Source organism: Argiope bruennichi, chromosome 6 (assembly GCF_947563725.1).
Source record: "Argiope bruennichi chromosome 6, qqArgBrue1.1, whole genome shotgun sequence".
NCBI classification, from domain to species: Eukaryota; Metazoa; Arthropoda; class Arachnida; order Araneae; family Araneidae; genus Argiope; species Argiope bruennichi.
The window spans coordinates 120,060,028-120,073,334 of NC_079156.1; the positions used below are offsets into that span (position 1 = coordinate 120,060,028).

At 28.5% G+C, this 13,307-nt stretch overlaps 1 protein-coding gene across 1 annotated transcript; it reads left to right on the forward strand.

The window, feature by feature from the left end:
- Window positions 1-60: 60 nt before the first annotated feature.
- LOC129972997 (pyruvate dehydrogenase [acetyl-transferring]-phosphatase 1, mitochondrial-like) lies at window positions 61-13,307 on the forward strand. The gene is made up of 2 exons (XM_056087331.1): window positions 61-525; window positions 10,946-13,307. Exons 1-2 carry the CDS (start codon window positions 364-366, stop codon window positions 12,236-12,238), a joined length of 1,455 nt encoding a protein of 484 aa, XP_055943306.1. The 5' UTR covers window positions 61-363; the 3' UTR covers window positions 12,239-13,307.

Consider the following 13,307-nt stretch of genomic DNA (forward strand, 5'->3'; position numbering starts at 1 on the left):
GAACTTATACTTAAGTTAAAGAGTTCAAATATAGATACACTTTTATGTGTGATACAAAAAGACTAGTCGTAGTCTTTTGATGCTCCTTAATTTATGAAAAATGAAAATTTAATTTCGGTTTTTTAATTTTCTACGGTCATTAGTGGCTGTCTCGGCAATCAATCGATTTTCGCAGCTGTTGATACAATTTTTTTTATATTTACTAATTAATGGCAACAGCAAGAACGAAATATTTGCGATTTGTTAGATTTTCATGTATTTGATGTCGAAAATGTGATTATGATGCAATAGGGAATTGATATTTTTCTCTGACAAAAGTGGACAAAGTTTGAAGGAACCACTATAGGTCACCGCTCTTGCGCCATGGCTCCATGCGTATTGCGTAGCTGCATTGGTGTGTCCCAGGCAATCAGCTGGTCGAAGGCTGTGTTATTATTGAAAAGGGGTATCATGACTGCTTGCCGGTCACCCCCGAACTTTCGCAAATGTCATTCCTACGGCGTTCCAAAACTGAGTCCTCAAGAGGTAATATACAATTCTTTCTTATCATTTTTTCTGTGAAATGAATATGCATTTCTATTTTATATCTGTCTAATATGAAAACTTGTATACTTGATACATGCAGAAAATGTTCCCTGGATATTGACCGTTACATTTGGTATTTTTTTTTTTTTTATTTAAATTGTTTTTTCTGTTGCAGTATTTAATTTAATGATGTATGCTTAAAATATTATTCTGTACAATGTTAAATTATGTCATTTTAAGTCTGAAATATTTTTAATTTTTGGATTAAGAGCTTTATAGATTTTTTTGAGGGAAGGGGTGCGTTAATCTCAAGTATTAGTGAGAATTATTATTCACATATAAGTGAATCTAGTTTAATATTTCTTTATTCTAGATTTCATCAATATGCCAATTTATGCTTATAATAAAAAATTTCATAAAGTATTTGATATGCTCCTAAAACTTCATAGTTTAAATCTGGTTTTGGGTCCCATGCATATAAAGTATATTGTAAGGTATTATGAACATGAATAATTTTATTTAGTAATGCATAAGCAGAATAACAGTGAACATGTCATATTGCAGGTATAAAAGTAATTAAAAAAAATGTATGCATTTTTTTATTTACTTGTTATTAATTTTTCTATGTAGTTATTAAAGCATTATGTAATCAAAATAATTAAACACTATTGCTCTTTGAGCAAATAAAAGTAAATTATAGCTAGGAATTTTGCTAGGATTTTATTTATTATAGTGAATATTATAAATATCCTGAATAAAAGGTATTAGGATCAATTCAGTTTTTTTTATTATTAAGGCCTGATAAATATTAGATGTGTAAAAGAATCAAATATATTTTTTTTCCTTTAAAGATAATTAATAATTCTTTTAATCAGATTATATGTAGCTCATAATATTATAACTGAACCAAGTCTTATTGCGTAACCTTAAAAGAATATAACATACATTTGTTGATTTCTTCATTTGACTACAAGTTAGCTTGCTCTTTAAATGTTCGAAAAATGCGTACTGTATAAGCAAGATTGTGCCTGATTAAATTTAAATGCATAGTGCTACATCTTTTTGAAACATAGCTTAATATACTTTTTTTGAAAAACATTTCTAATCTACATTTTAATGTTTTACATTGTTTATTATTTCCATAAAATTGTAAATTTTTTTTGAATTTTAAAGATATTATATTCTAAACTTCACTTTCTATAACAGCATATGTTTTCTTTTTGTATATAATATGCAAATTCATTTGCATATCTTGCCAAGACCTTTTGTTTTTATTTGGCTAGCACACATAATTTGGGATAATGTAAATAAAAAACTGGCTGTGTATTCAAAGAGATGGCATTGATCCAAATAAAAATGTTGACTATATTATTACAAATTAATTTATATTGTTTACTGTTGAAATTTTTCCTGTTTTCACCATGGAATTATAATATAAATTTATTCTGAATAAATTATTTGTTTCATTTTATTTTTCCCTCTTTCTTCTACCAAACATTGGAGTACAAGAAAGAGCACAATTTTCCTTGAGTTGAAAATCAAATGTTTGACAATTTTTGTAATATCCTAATGCTGATGCATCCACTTTCTATTCTTAATGTTTATATGTTATTATTTTTCAACTATATAGCATTCTTTTGGTATTGTGAATTATCAATATTTTAACAAATTTTGAAATTAGCAGTTTGTACAACCATTCTGTTTGAAAAAAGGTTAAATGCCATTTTAATAGTATTAGTTTATTATATCATCCTTCTATTTTAGACTTTTTTTATACGTAAGCATTTTTCAAATTCACGTTTTTAATTTTAGAGATATATTTTTTTTCCTGGCTATTTACAAAAAGGTAATGAGTGAACTTCTAACTTTATTAAAGTAATTTAGCATCATTATAATATTATCTGAGAAAAAAATTATAGGAATACAGTGGATGCTGCTAAATGCAATTGCAATTAATTGTGCCATGTGCTTTATGCAATCAAAAATTTTTTGGTCCTGAACAAATATATACAAATGTACACAAAAATGTTCATTCGGTTTGATCACTACGTCATTTTAATATTGATCAAGTTTGAAGTAGAAAATAGGCTGGTCCTTCATTTTCAACCAGCATCAGTGATTGATGTTCATGGAATTTCTTGCTCCGCTTGTAAGGAAATGTCTTGGAATCATTTTCCCCATGGGATGCAGCTCATTTTTTTTTGTTGTTTGTTTGTCTTAGAGTGATCTGGATTGATTTAAATGAACTGCTATGTGATCTGGTCTGGCTTGTAATCTTTTGCACTGTCATAAAACATTGTTATAATTGAATTATAAAGCAAAATGTATAAAAAAGAACCGATTGAACCTTTTATGAGTAAAACCAAGTAAAAAATGCTGATGCTCCCAACACAAATGTATTGAAGAAAACCCTCAAACAAATGCCAAAATGAAATGAGTATTTGTTAATTTGCATCCTGGTGTCCTTGAACACTGAACAAAAAAAATAAAAATTGTCAATGAGAGATTGAATAATATATAAATGAGCTGTTAAATAATTATTGTCAATAAGAAACAATTAAGGGATACTTTTCAATGTTATTTTTGAAATATATTATAGGTAACCCTAAGAATAAGGTTTTATTTCTTTACCCTTGATGTTATAAACGTATAGTATATTTTCCATGATACAGTTATTGTTAACGTTTGGTTAATACTATAAAAATTTCTTACATCTTGAAGTCATCATATCAAGTGGCACTTAATATACATAAATATCAAGAGTGGAAAGCATATGCAGATTAAGGTAAAGAATTCAGACTTTAGTCATATATTTGACTTTTAAAAGATGAAATTTTTTTTTATGTATTTTTATTATTTTCTTCATATAACAGGATTACATATAGTATCTTATAATATTAGGATTTTTTTACTAATATTTTAATAAATTTGAAACTGTTTCTTGAAAAATTACTGCTAGAATTGTTAAAAAATTATTGGAATTTGAAAATCATTGCTTTAAAAAATGTAATACAAAACAGAAAATGAATACAATAAATCTGTACTACTTCACTGACTTTTTACTTTTCCTAAATGGTTTGCACAGATGCTATACAACAGAATTTTTTCCTTTGTTTATTGAGAATTACAACTGCTGTTGTATCAGTAGGCTATTAGAATTTCATTCTTCTTCTTTAATTAAACAATCTTTCTCCCTTCTAACCACTTAACAGTTCATTTTACTATCTTATATATGGAATGATTGAATAAAATAAATTAATTGCTGATAAAGGGAAGGAAAAGTGATAACATCACAAGCAAAGCATTAAAATTTTCATTTCAACTAAATATTTGAAATTTCTTCTTGCCTGTTATCTAATATGGCATGTTTTTTTTTTTTTGTTTTTTGTTTTTTTTTTTTTTGTTTGTTTGTTTTTTTAAAGCTTTATAAATATTTTTTCATCTTTGAATACTGTTTCCTAATAATTAACTTTTTCTTCTGCTGTCTCATAAATATAATTAAAGACTTTACTCATTAATTAAATGGAAATATAAAGATATGTCATCTTTTATGTATACATTTGAGCAGTTCTAATAAAAAATCTTCTTGAAATTTTTACAAGAATTTTTGAAATATTGTATAAATAACATTTTGACACTAATATTTAACCTAACAGATGTTAACCTAATAGTTTTATTTAACTGATGTGCCATTTATAAGTTTTAAAAAAAAAAATCTAATTTCTGAAGATTTTGCACCTTTTTGCTTTTGAAACTGTATAAGATTAAATTATAACTAGACTTTTTTAAAAATTGGTATTATTGATTTAGCACGCGAGACGAAGCATATAAAATTTTGCAAGGTATAGTACCAACATTTAGGCCTGCAATAATCGGGACTTTATTAAAGAGTAATACTAAAAAATCAATTTATCTGTTCTTTCTTGTATTTTATATATCATTCATCTTTTTATACCTGAACTGTTTTAACTTATCTATGTGTACTATTTGTGAATATTAGAGATATATACTATTTTGAGTATTCAAAATATTAATTGGATTTAGTTGTTTGCTAAAAATTAACAATTGTAAATCTAATCAGATAATCATGTAGTACAATTTGTTTCTCTTAGAACTGATTATTATATTATTAAGGCTGAAATCTTTTTTTTAAAAATGCTTTTGTTCTTTACGATTTGACTGAACTTTTTATGACACAGAATAGTTTTCTGTGAATGGATTCTAAAATGTGAATAATAATAAATATGTTTTAAAGTAATTATTTCAGTTGACCATCTGGTTTATTGAGAATTTAGATAGGGTTTCATTTTAGTTAAATTTATGCATAATTTGATGTTATACCCTCAATAAATTGTGCTAGATTTGTCTGCATCAAAATTAAGTTGAACATTAAGATCACATTATTTTAATTGTTTTACACTTGTTTTGTTTACTGTGTACAGGAATTTTCCAAATGGAATGAATTCCTATGACATTGTTATATCATTAAAAGCCTAATTGTTCGAATAATCTTTTTCAATTACAAATTGTCTTTAGCGGTATTTCATCGTCCCTGATTCTTTATGTAAACTGTGAATTTAATAGACAGAGTGTTTCTTCCATAGCTTTTAACAATGGAAGAAAATCATGTGATTCAATATTTGATGAAAGAATGAAAATGTTTGAATTTCTTTATAATAATGAAATCTGTTATGGAAAATTAATTAAAAAATATTTTTAAAAATTACGACATTTCTGAAAAAATTGCTGTGCTAATATAATTATTAAAAAGTGAATATTTGGAATTTTAAAATGATTTAAAAATGTTTAATGCAATAATATTTGTGAGAATTATTACAGAAAAATACAAAAATTTTGCTTATTTTTAATTAAAGCTTTAATGAAATCAATGCATGGTGTGCTTCCTGCCCTCTAAAGTATATTTGTGCCAAATTTGGTGTCTCTAGGTCAATTGATATGTTTTATAGAGTTTTAATACACATATGCATCCCCTTTGTTATTAGCAAAGTTGTTGATAATTTTCTTTTTAAATTGATAGCAGCCTAATTATATGCTACTTTCCTGTTGACAAGAGTCATCAAAATGTAAACCAAGTATAGCAAACAAACATATTGTGCATTAGGGTAGAACGAAAATGGCCTTAATTATATATGTATATGGGTCATTTTCAAAATTCGGTGCCATTTGGAAATTGAAAAGACAAAAATAAAAAAAATTTTAATTAGTAAATTTTTTTTGATATTATTAAACAGACATTATTTCTGTATATTACTTGAATATTTTTGATACATTTTTTTCTTTTATATATTTTTAATTGATGTTTTTTTGGTCAGATATGATGAAAATTGTCATGTCTGTTACCGGACATTTTTCTTGTAATTTTTGTATTTAAGTTCAGTGTACAATAATGTAAAGCTATATTTAATATAAGTATAGAGTCATTTTACCCGTATAATAAAGACTTTCGAATAAAAAAATATTTCTTATGGTATTTTTATACTTTTGTTTGTCATGTCTGTTACTAATATAGAATTCTTACAAGGATTTTTTTAATATAAAATACTATAAAAAACAATTAATTTAAAATGCCTGTCATTCTTATATATACTAGGCAGAGTCAATTAATATGTAACTCTAATTGTAGCAATATTATGTCAATTTAAACTTTTTAAGGAAAATTTTGAAATGGTAACAGACATGACACTGAGTAACAGACATGGCATAAATTAAGGAGCCAAATTTTGATGTAAAGCTTGAAAGATAGAATTAAGCTAAAATGTGTTTCTCTTTTAGTACATAACTTTTTACTATAAAATAAAAAACAAAACAAATATGTATATATTATTTGAAATTCACAGATACAGAATTGGAACATGTGTACACATTTTATTTTTTAGTATTTTCTTGAGTTACAATGCTATTTATTCAACATCATATTTGGATAGATCCACATCAAACATCAAATATTGTAAGTGGCGAAAAGAGCATCCAGTTAGATTTGGATTTGGAAGTTTCATTACAATATCCTCTGCTTCAATATTATATTCTTTATCATCCTCTCAAAAGAACTTTGCATGATGCCTGACTTTTTTTAAATACTTAACTGTAAAATTGTTGTCCTGGATGTCGATTATTTCTGAAACGAAATATTTTATCGATCGTTTACCCTCCAATTTTACAAGTACGAAGCTTCCTTCTTGATTGTTGGATAAAGGGGAAAGAAAAAGATTTACAATTATTTTCTGCGTTATTTATTGTCATGGCTGTGCTTTCTTGTTCATTTTCTTTTAATGCAAATACATTAACTGTAAAACAGTCACAGACATTTTTCTGTCTGCAGAAACAGCTTAAATCCCTAAAAAACATTGAGTCGTTCCCAAAAGAAAAAATTTGATGTACGCTCATCGTTCCTTTTAAAACCGGAATATCAGATGGAATTATTTTTTTTAACATTTCTACATCTGTTTCACAGATATAATGAAGCTGAATGTTTGTTTTATTTATTAGAACATTAAACAGAGTTTTTGCATCGGGTATATCTGCCCCCTGTGCAACTATTTTGTCAGCAGCTCTCTTAATGGCTCCCTCTATTCCATCAGCAGCACCCTTGCCGTGACCAGCCTCAAAAAAAGACCATGATCCATACTTATAACCATTATTTGCTATAAGCTCATTCAAAAGGAAGAAATTTTTCTTCTGCCGATATTGCGTGGTAGGGCCATCAGAAAAAAAGTGGATAATTTCAACTTCGGGGGAAATTTTTTTAAGCTCGTTGAATATTGGCTGAAGGTGAGCCCAAATTGCTGCAGGACCATGGTCGTAACATTCGGAAATTGTGCAGAACGAAATTGGTTCATGCTGGTTTCTTAGATATAAAACGCCAGTATGCAAAGTTGCCTGCTTTCTCGATCCTCCGAAATGAAATGCCTGCACTTCTGTAGCATGTTTGCACACGTAATTTTCAGAAATAAAGTTTAATAAAGCGAATGATTTGATAACATTGCAAACATTAATCAATTCAGTAAATACAATGTGATAATAAAAAACAAAGAAGATAAGAGAAAAAATGAAAACTGTAACAAATATGCGCTTTTAAAAAGTAAGAACTTACATTTATTCCCTTCCTCCCACCCCACCCTTAAAAAATTCTTCCTAAAATATGAACTAAAATTTAAACAAAAAAAACCCAAAAATTGAACCACATTTCAAATCTTGAAACATGTCAAGTCTGTTACCAAGATTGTCATGTCTGTTACTGTATAGAGTAACAGACATGACATTTCAAAGTACAAAAATTAAGGAAACTAAATAATTCCATAAAAACATGAAAATAAATTTTAATTAAAATTAAAAACCTAAAAATCTAAATTAATCAGTTGAAAAAATTAATAAATAAATATATTTTATACAAAATATTAAGGTAACAGACATGACATGCAATAAAAATACTTAACACAAAAAGACTTCAGCTTCTTCAATCAAACATCAAACATTCAAGATGGCTGCTTGCATTTCTTTCTTAGAACATGTTTCACTGGTATACAAGTGTTGTCATTTCAAAATTTCAATCTTGTTGCTTAAAATGTTGAAAATATTGTATGGTAACAGACATGACTTAATGTCTGGACAGCTGTATTTAATTGGTAAAAATCATCTATTCTTCTTAAAAGGTTATTAAAACCCTCTTTATAACATAATTAAAAGTATATTTCACAATAAAAAAAATGTCAGAATAAAAATTTTAATTTTTGGAAAGTAATGCAGCAAAAAACATTTTGAGTTTTATGATTTGGATAGCTGAATTTTTGTTTCCTCTCAACTTCTTTATTAGAAAAAAAAATAAAAAATCAGATGAATTATTTTAATTTTATTGTTTCTCCACTGGAAATTGCCTGCTAAAAAGCATGGTAAAAAGAAAAATCATTTAAACTTTTTAACATCTTGTAAAAAAAATGTGTTTCACATGGACAACAAATGGCACCGAATTTTGAAAATGACCCATATATTAGTTTGGTAATAGTGCGGAAAATTTGCCTTGTAGGTTCAAAAACGATATTAAAAAATTTGGTTGCAATATTACATTATATTAAGGTGCCGCAAAAAGCTTGAAATTTGTAAAAAAAATTGGAAAAAAAAAGGGAAATTTTTAAAAAGGGCCTTTTAAAAAATTTTCTTAGATTAGTGATAAAAAGCTAGCTCATAAGTTCAAAAAAAAAAATTTTTTTAAGTTCTGATTGCACTACAACAATATTTTGAGGTTAAGCTTAAGTTTGAGGTTACAACTTAAAGTTTGTAAAAAAATTATAAACTTCGATAAAATATTTTTATAAATTTTTTGTTCATATAATGTTACAAAAGATGATTTTAAATAAATATATAAGCGTTACAGTTGGAAAAAATTATTAATTACAAAGTATAATAATAACGAAATATTTGTTTTATATCCAATTCTGCTTTTCTTATTTCTATATCCTTAATGATTACAGATGTTACAACTGCAAAATGTTTATTTCTATTTCATTGGCACATTAAACAGTTTTGTAAATTAAATTTTGGTATATTCACATGTGAGTCAATTTTTGCTTTCATGTATTCTTCTCTTGCGATTGAACCTCAGACATTTTGAACCGATTTGGCCACCAATTTCACAGCTCTTTCCACTCCTTACATGTGACAAGGAAGCCAGGAAAAGTCAATAATCGAGTCCCCTATACTATTTGGTTCAACTTCAGGACCTTCTGTATAGTTTCCACTTAATATTAAACCTCACAGGTACTTGGTTGTTTTATCGCTTCTTTCTATTTGATGGATCTGGTTGGCTTGCCTCTTTTTATAAACAACACTTGTTCTTCAGCTTTGTCATTGTCACCAGTAATCGTTTCTGATGCGCTAGTATTTTTTTGTCCGTTTTTGATTAAATTTAACTATTCTCTGTAGTTCTTTTTCTTGCTTCTTTCTTCCTCAAAGCGCTTGTGGTAGAAATATCAATATTACCTATAACCATTTTCCTGTTAGAATATTATCGTTTAGAACTTTTTACTCCATAACTGGCACTTTTTTTATACGTCAGCTATATATATATATATATAAACCCGTCTAGCTTCTTCTCTAAATTCTGTGAGGTTGAAATTAATTTTATCTGAATATTTTCTGCTTTTAGTCTAATACCTGTATTTAGCATGATAAGCTGATCATTACTAGCTTTTATCATTTGTGAAATTCTTTTGTTAGAAGCAACAGGAATAGAAGCTCTTGACCATATTTGTTCTATGATGGGAACTAAAGTGTCACATATTTCGCTTACAGAAGGATCCTTCTCTGAAGCAATTTTAAGGTTATGTCTAATATAAAAGTAGCACTAGATTCATCAGTAGTATGTTCAACTTCAAGCAAATCACTAAATTTCCCAAAAATAAACACACCGATCTTCAACTAATCTTCACTAATTTAGACTAAGCCATTTTTACTCACATCAAAGCACGCACGCCAAGTCAACTGAATTCGGCAAAGATACTGATTTGAAACCAGCTCTGTTCTTGTCATCGGATGCAGATAAATCTCCACCTTATCTCAATGACAACTGCTCCGGCGACGACTCGGTGCCATGTCAGTGCAAAAGTAAAACTGTTTTTATATTTTTATTCATATGTCAATGAATAATGAAAGTTTTTTATTTCATAATCGATGTACGCAAAAATCCTTAAAAAGTTGCAAAAAGTGTGTTTTTATGAAACTAACACCCTTGCGGCACCTCAAGACCTACTCCAATATTTTTAATATTTATAATTTGTTTTATCTACACCAAAAGGCAACTTTTCCACGCTATTACAAATTAAAAATCAAAAATTGATTTTTTCATTCCATCCTATTGTGCATGATTTCCATATTAAGTATTTGCATCATTTTGATATCCAGCGCTATAGCTGGAAAATGATATTTCGAGTTAAATATTTATGTATGTGGGATAGCTGCTATTAAGTTAAAGTAAAGAGAAAAATTTGTTGAAATCTAATTTAAGGGGCCCCTCCATGTCACAAAAATAAAAAATGAAGATGCCTAGCATTAACTGTTGTACAGTATTGTTTATCTTGCATATGAGATTGGGAGAAATAACTGAAACCCTTATGCAAAGAGACATTATGCTGTTGAAGAAGCCATCTGATACAAATGCTTTTACTCATCTGATCAGGAATGCCCTCAGCTGAACAGAATATGATGTGGCACATCCATACTATATTTCTGAAGATATCTTGATTGGTGACATACCATTTTTTGGCATCATTTTCAAGGTGAAGGAATATCTTAAATTAGATTTCAACCAAAAAATTAAATAAGAATGAAATTTTTCTGGAAGTAGTTAACTTTAAAAATAAATCATTTATTTGCCATGAAATAACAATATTCAATAAATATCTTTTAGGTCTCTCAGATTTTGCGAGTCAATGAAGGGAGTTTTGAGGTGAATGCATCCTCAATAAGAGCCTTCGATGCCAACCAGCTGCCTTCCAATGTCCCAATAGAGGATCGCATATGTGTTGCTCGGTGTCGCTTCACAACAGGGATGCTTTTTGGAGTGTTTGATGGACATGGTGGGCCAGATGTTGCAGAAGTAGTCAGCCAAAGACTTTTTGACTACATTGCATTAACATTATTGCCATTTTCCATACTTAAAGAACTTGTCGATTCAAACTCAGATCTATGTGGCAAATTAACTGAAATATATACAGATATAACTCTGCCTCCCAAGTTATTACGAATACATAATAATAGTTTAAGGAGGTATGCAATTGAAATATTGGAGAGACAGGATGAGACGGATGACTTTCAAATGCATCATGCATTATCTCAAGCATTTTTAAAATTAGATACTGATTTATCTCAGGAAATTATAGAAATCGCACCTTCCGATCTAGAATTGTTACCTCTTGCCATCATGGGTGCTTGTGCATGTGTGGCGCATGTTGACGGATCTCATCTTCACTTGGCAACAAGTGGGGATTGCCGGGCTGTGCTTGGAATTTTATCTGATGCCAATAAATGGGTTTGCAAACCTCTTGGTTATGAACACAATACAGACAATGTTGATGAAATGCGAAGAATACTATCGGAGCATCCCAAATCAGAATTGAATACTGTGATAAAGAATGAACGATTACTTGGACAATTAGCACCTCTTAGGGCCTTTGGTGACTATCCTTACAAATGGAAAACTAGTCTACAGAAGAAATTATTACTGCCAGTTTTTGGTCAAGGTATACTGCCTCCAAACTATTATACTCCTCCATATTTAACTGCCAGGCCTGAAGTATTTCATCACCATCTCACTGCCAGGGATCGGTTTCTAGTAATTGCCTCGGATGGTCTGTGGGAACAGATGTTGCCACACAAAGTTGTAAAGTTTGTAGGCGAGCACACAACTGGAAAACAGACACTTGACTTATTGAAACTACCCCGTAGACATATGAGATTGGAAGAAATAAATGAAATCCTTATGCAAAGAGAGATAGGGCTGTCAAAAAAACCAACTGATACAAATGCTTCAACTCATTTGATCAGGAATGCCCTCGGCCGAACAGAATATGGTGTGGAACATAGTCGGCTTTCTGCTATGTTGACGTTGCCCGATGATATGGTCAGAAATTTTAGAGATGATATATCTGTTATTGTTGTATATTTTGATACAGATTACCTTCGTCAGAGTCCAGCTGAATGATGAACTGTAGAAATTTAAATAAATTATATTATTATAGAAATGAATATTAGACTTAAAAAAAGGGCTTTCTCCTTGTGTTTGAATTGTTTGATAGATTTAGAATGACAGTTTTATGTCTGAGAAATTTGCAATGTGTAGCATCATTAATTATTTATTTATTTCATTAATTTGCATCATATTGACAATCTAATTCAACATTTATATGATTTTGGACATGTCTGTTAATAATTTGTTTGCTGATTGTTTTTATTAGCATCTGCCTTTGCATATAGTAAGCAATTTTCATTAGCATTATAAACACTGAATTATTACCAAAACAACTAATCTCCTTTGTTAATTTATATCTGTAAAATTAAGAAGATCTATGAAAAGATATACTTAATTCCATTAAAATAACTTAATTATTCATTCTTAAAAACTTTTTATCAGTGGTAAATTATCAAGATTATGATAATGAACCTAAATTAAAATTTTATATTATATTATTAATTTTTTAACATTCTTGTTTAGTTTCTTAACACTTTAAGTAATCAGATATTTCTGTCTGATTGCATTTAACTCTAACTATTGACACTTGATCTTTTGTGTATGTGGGTCTGGTAAATGCTGTGTGAATTAGACATTATGAAATGGTATTGAAGCTTGGAAAATGGAATGCTGACTCAGATACCTGTCTTTTAATTTAATTATTTTTTTTAATAATTCTGTTACTTATAACTCTTGTGTACCTTGTAAATGGGCCTTAAATTTTGTGGATTAAGTATCAGAACTAGATTCTGTTGATATAATCTTAGCTTGAAGTTTGAAACCTAAACTGAGATCTATTTCTCTAAAATTCTGCATTGCTTTTAACCTAAAGGATATTAAATTTGATGTTGTATATCAAAACATGCTCAAACAGTGATTTGTCATTGTGGTTTGGAGAATGAAGAGCGAAATTATTTATTATTTGACATGGTTGAAAATGTTGAGTTCTGTATTAAAATATGCTTATGTGCAATTACTAATACATTTTATCAAATTTAAACAATGAATATATAAACTGGCATGTCATTGGAAGAATTTTTTT

What these genes read in the sequence shown, in the direction of transcription:
- LOC129972997 (XM_056087331.1), top strand. Translation starts at nt 364, where the DNA reads ATGGCTCCATGCGTATTGCGTAGCTGCATTGGTGTGTCCCAGGCAATC. An exon ending in CAAAACTGAGTCCTCAAGAG is followed by an intron (nt 526 to 10,945) that starts GTAATATACAAT and finishes AATATCTTTTAG; the next exon opens with GTCTCTCAGATTTTGCGAGT.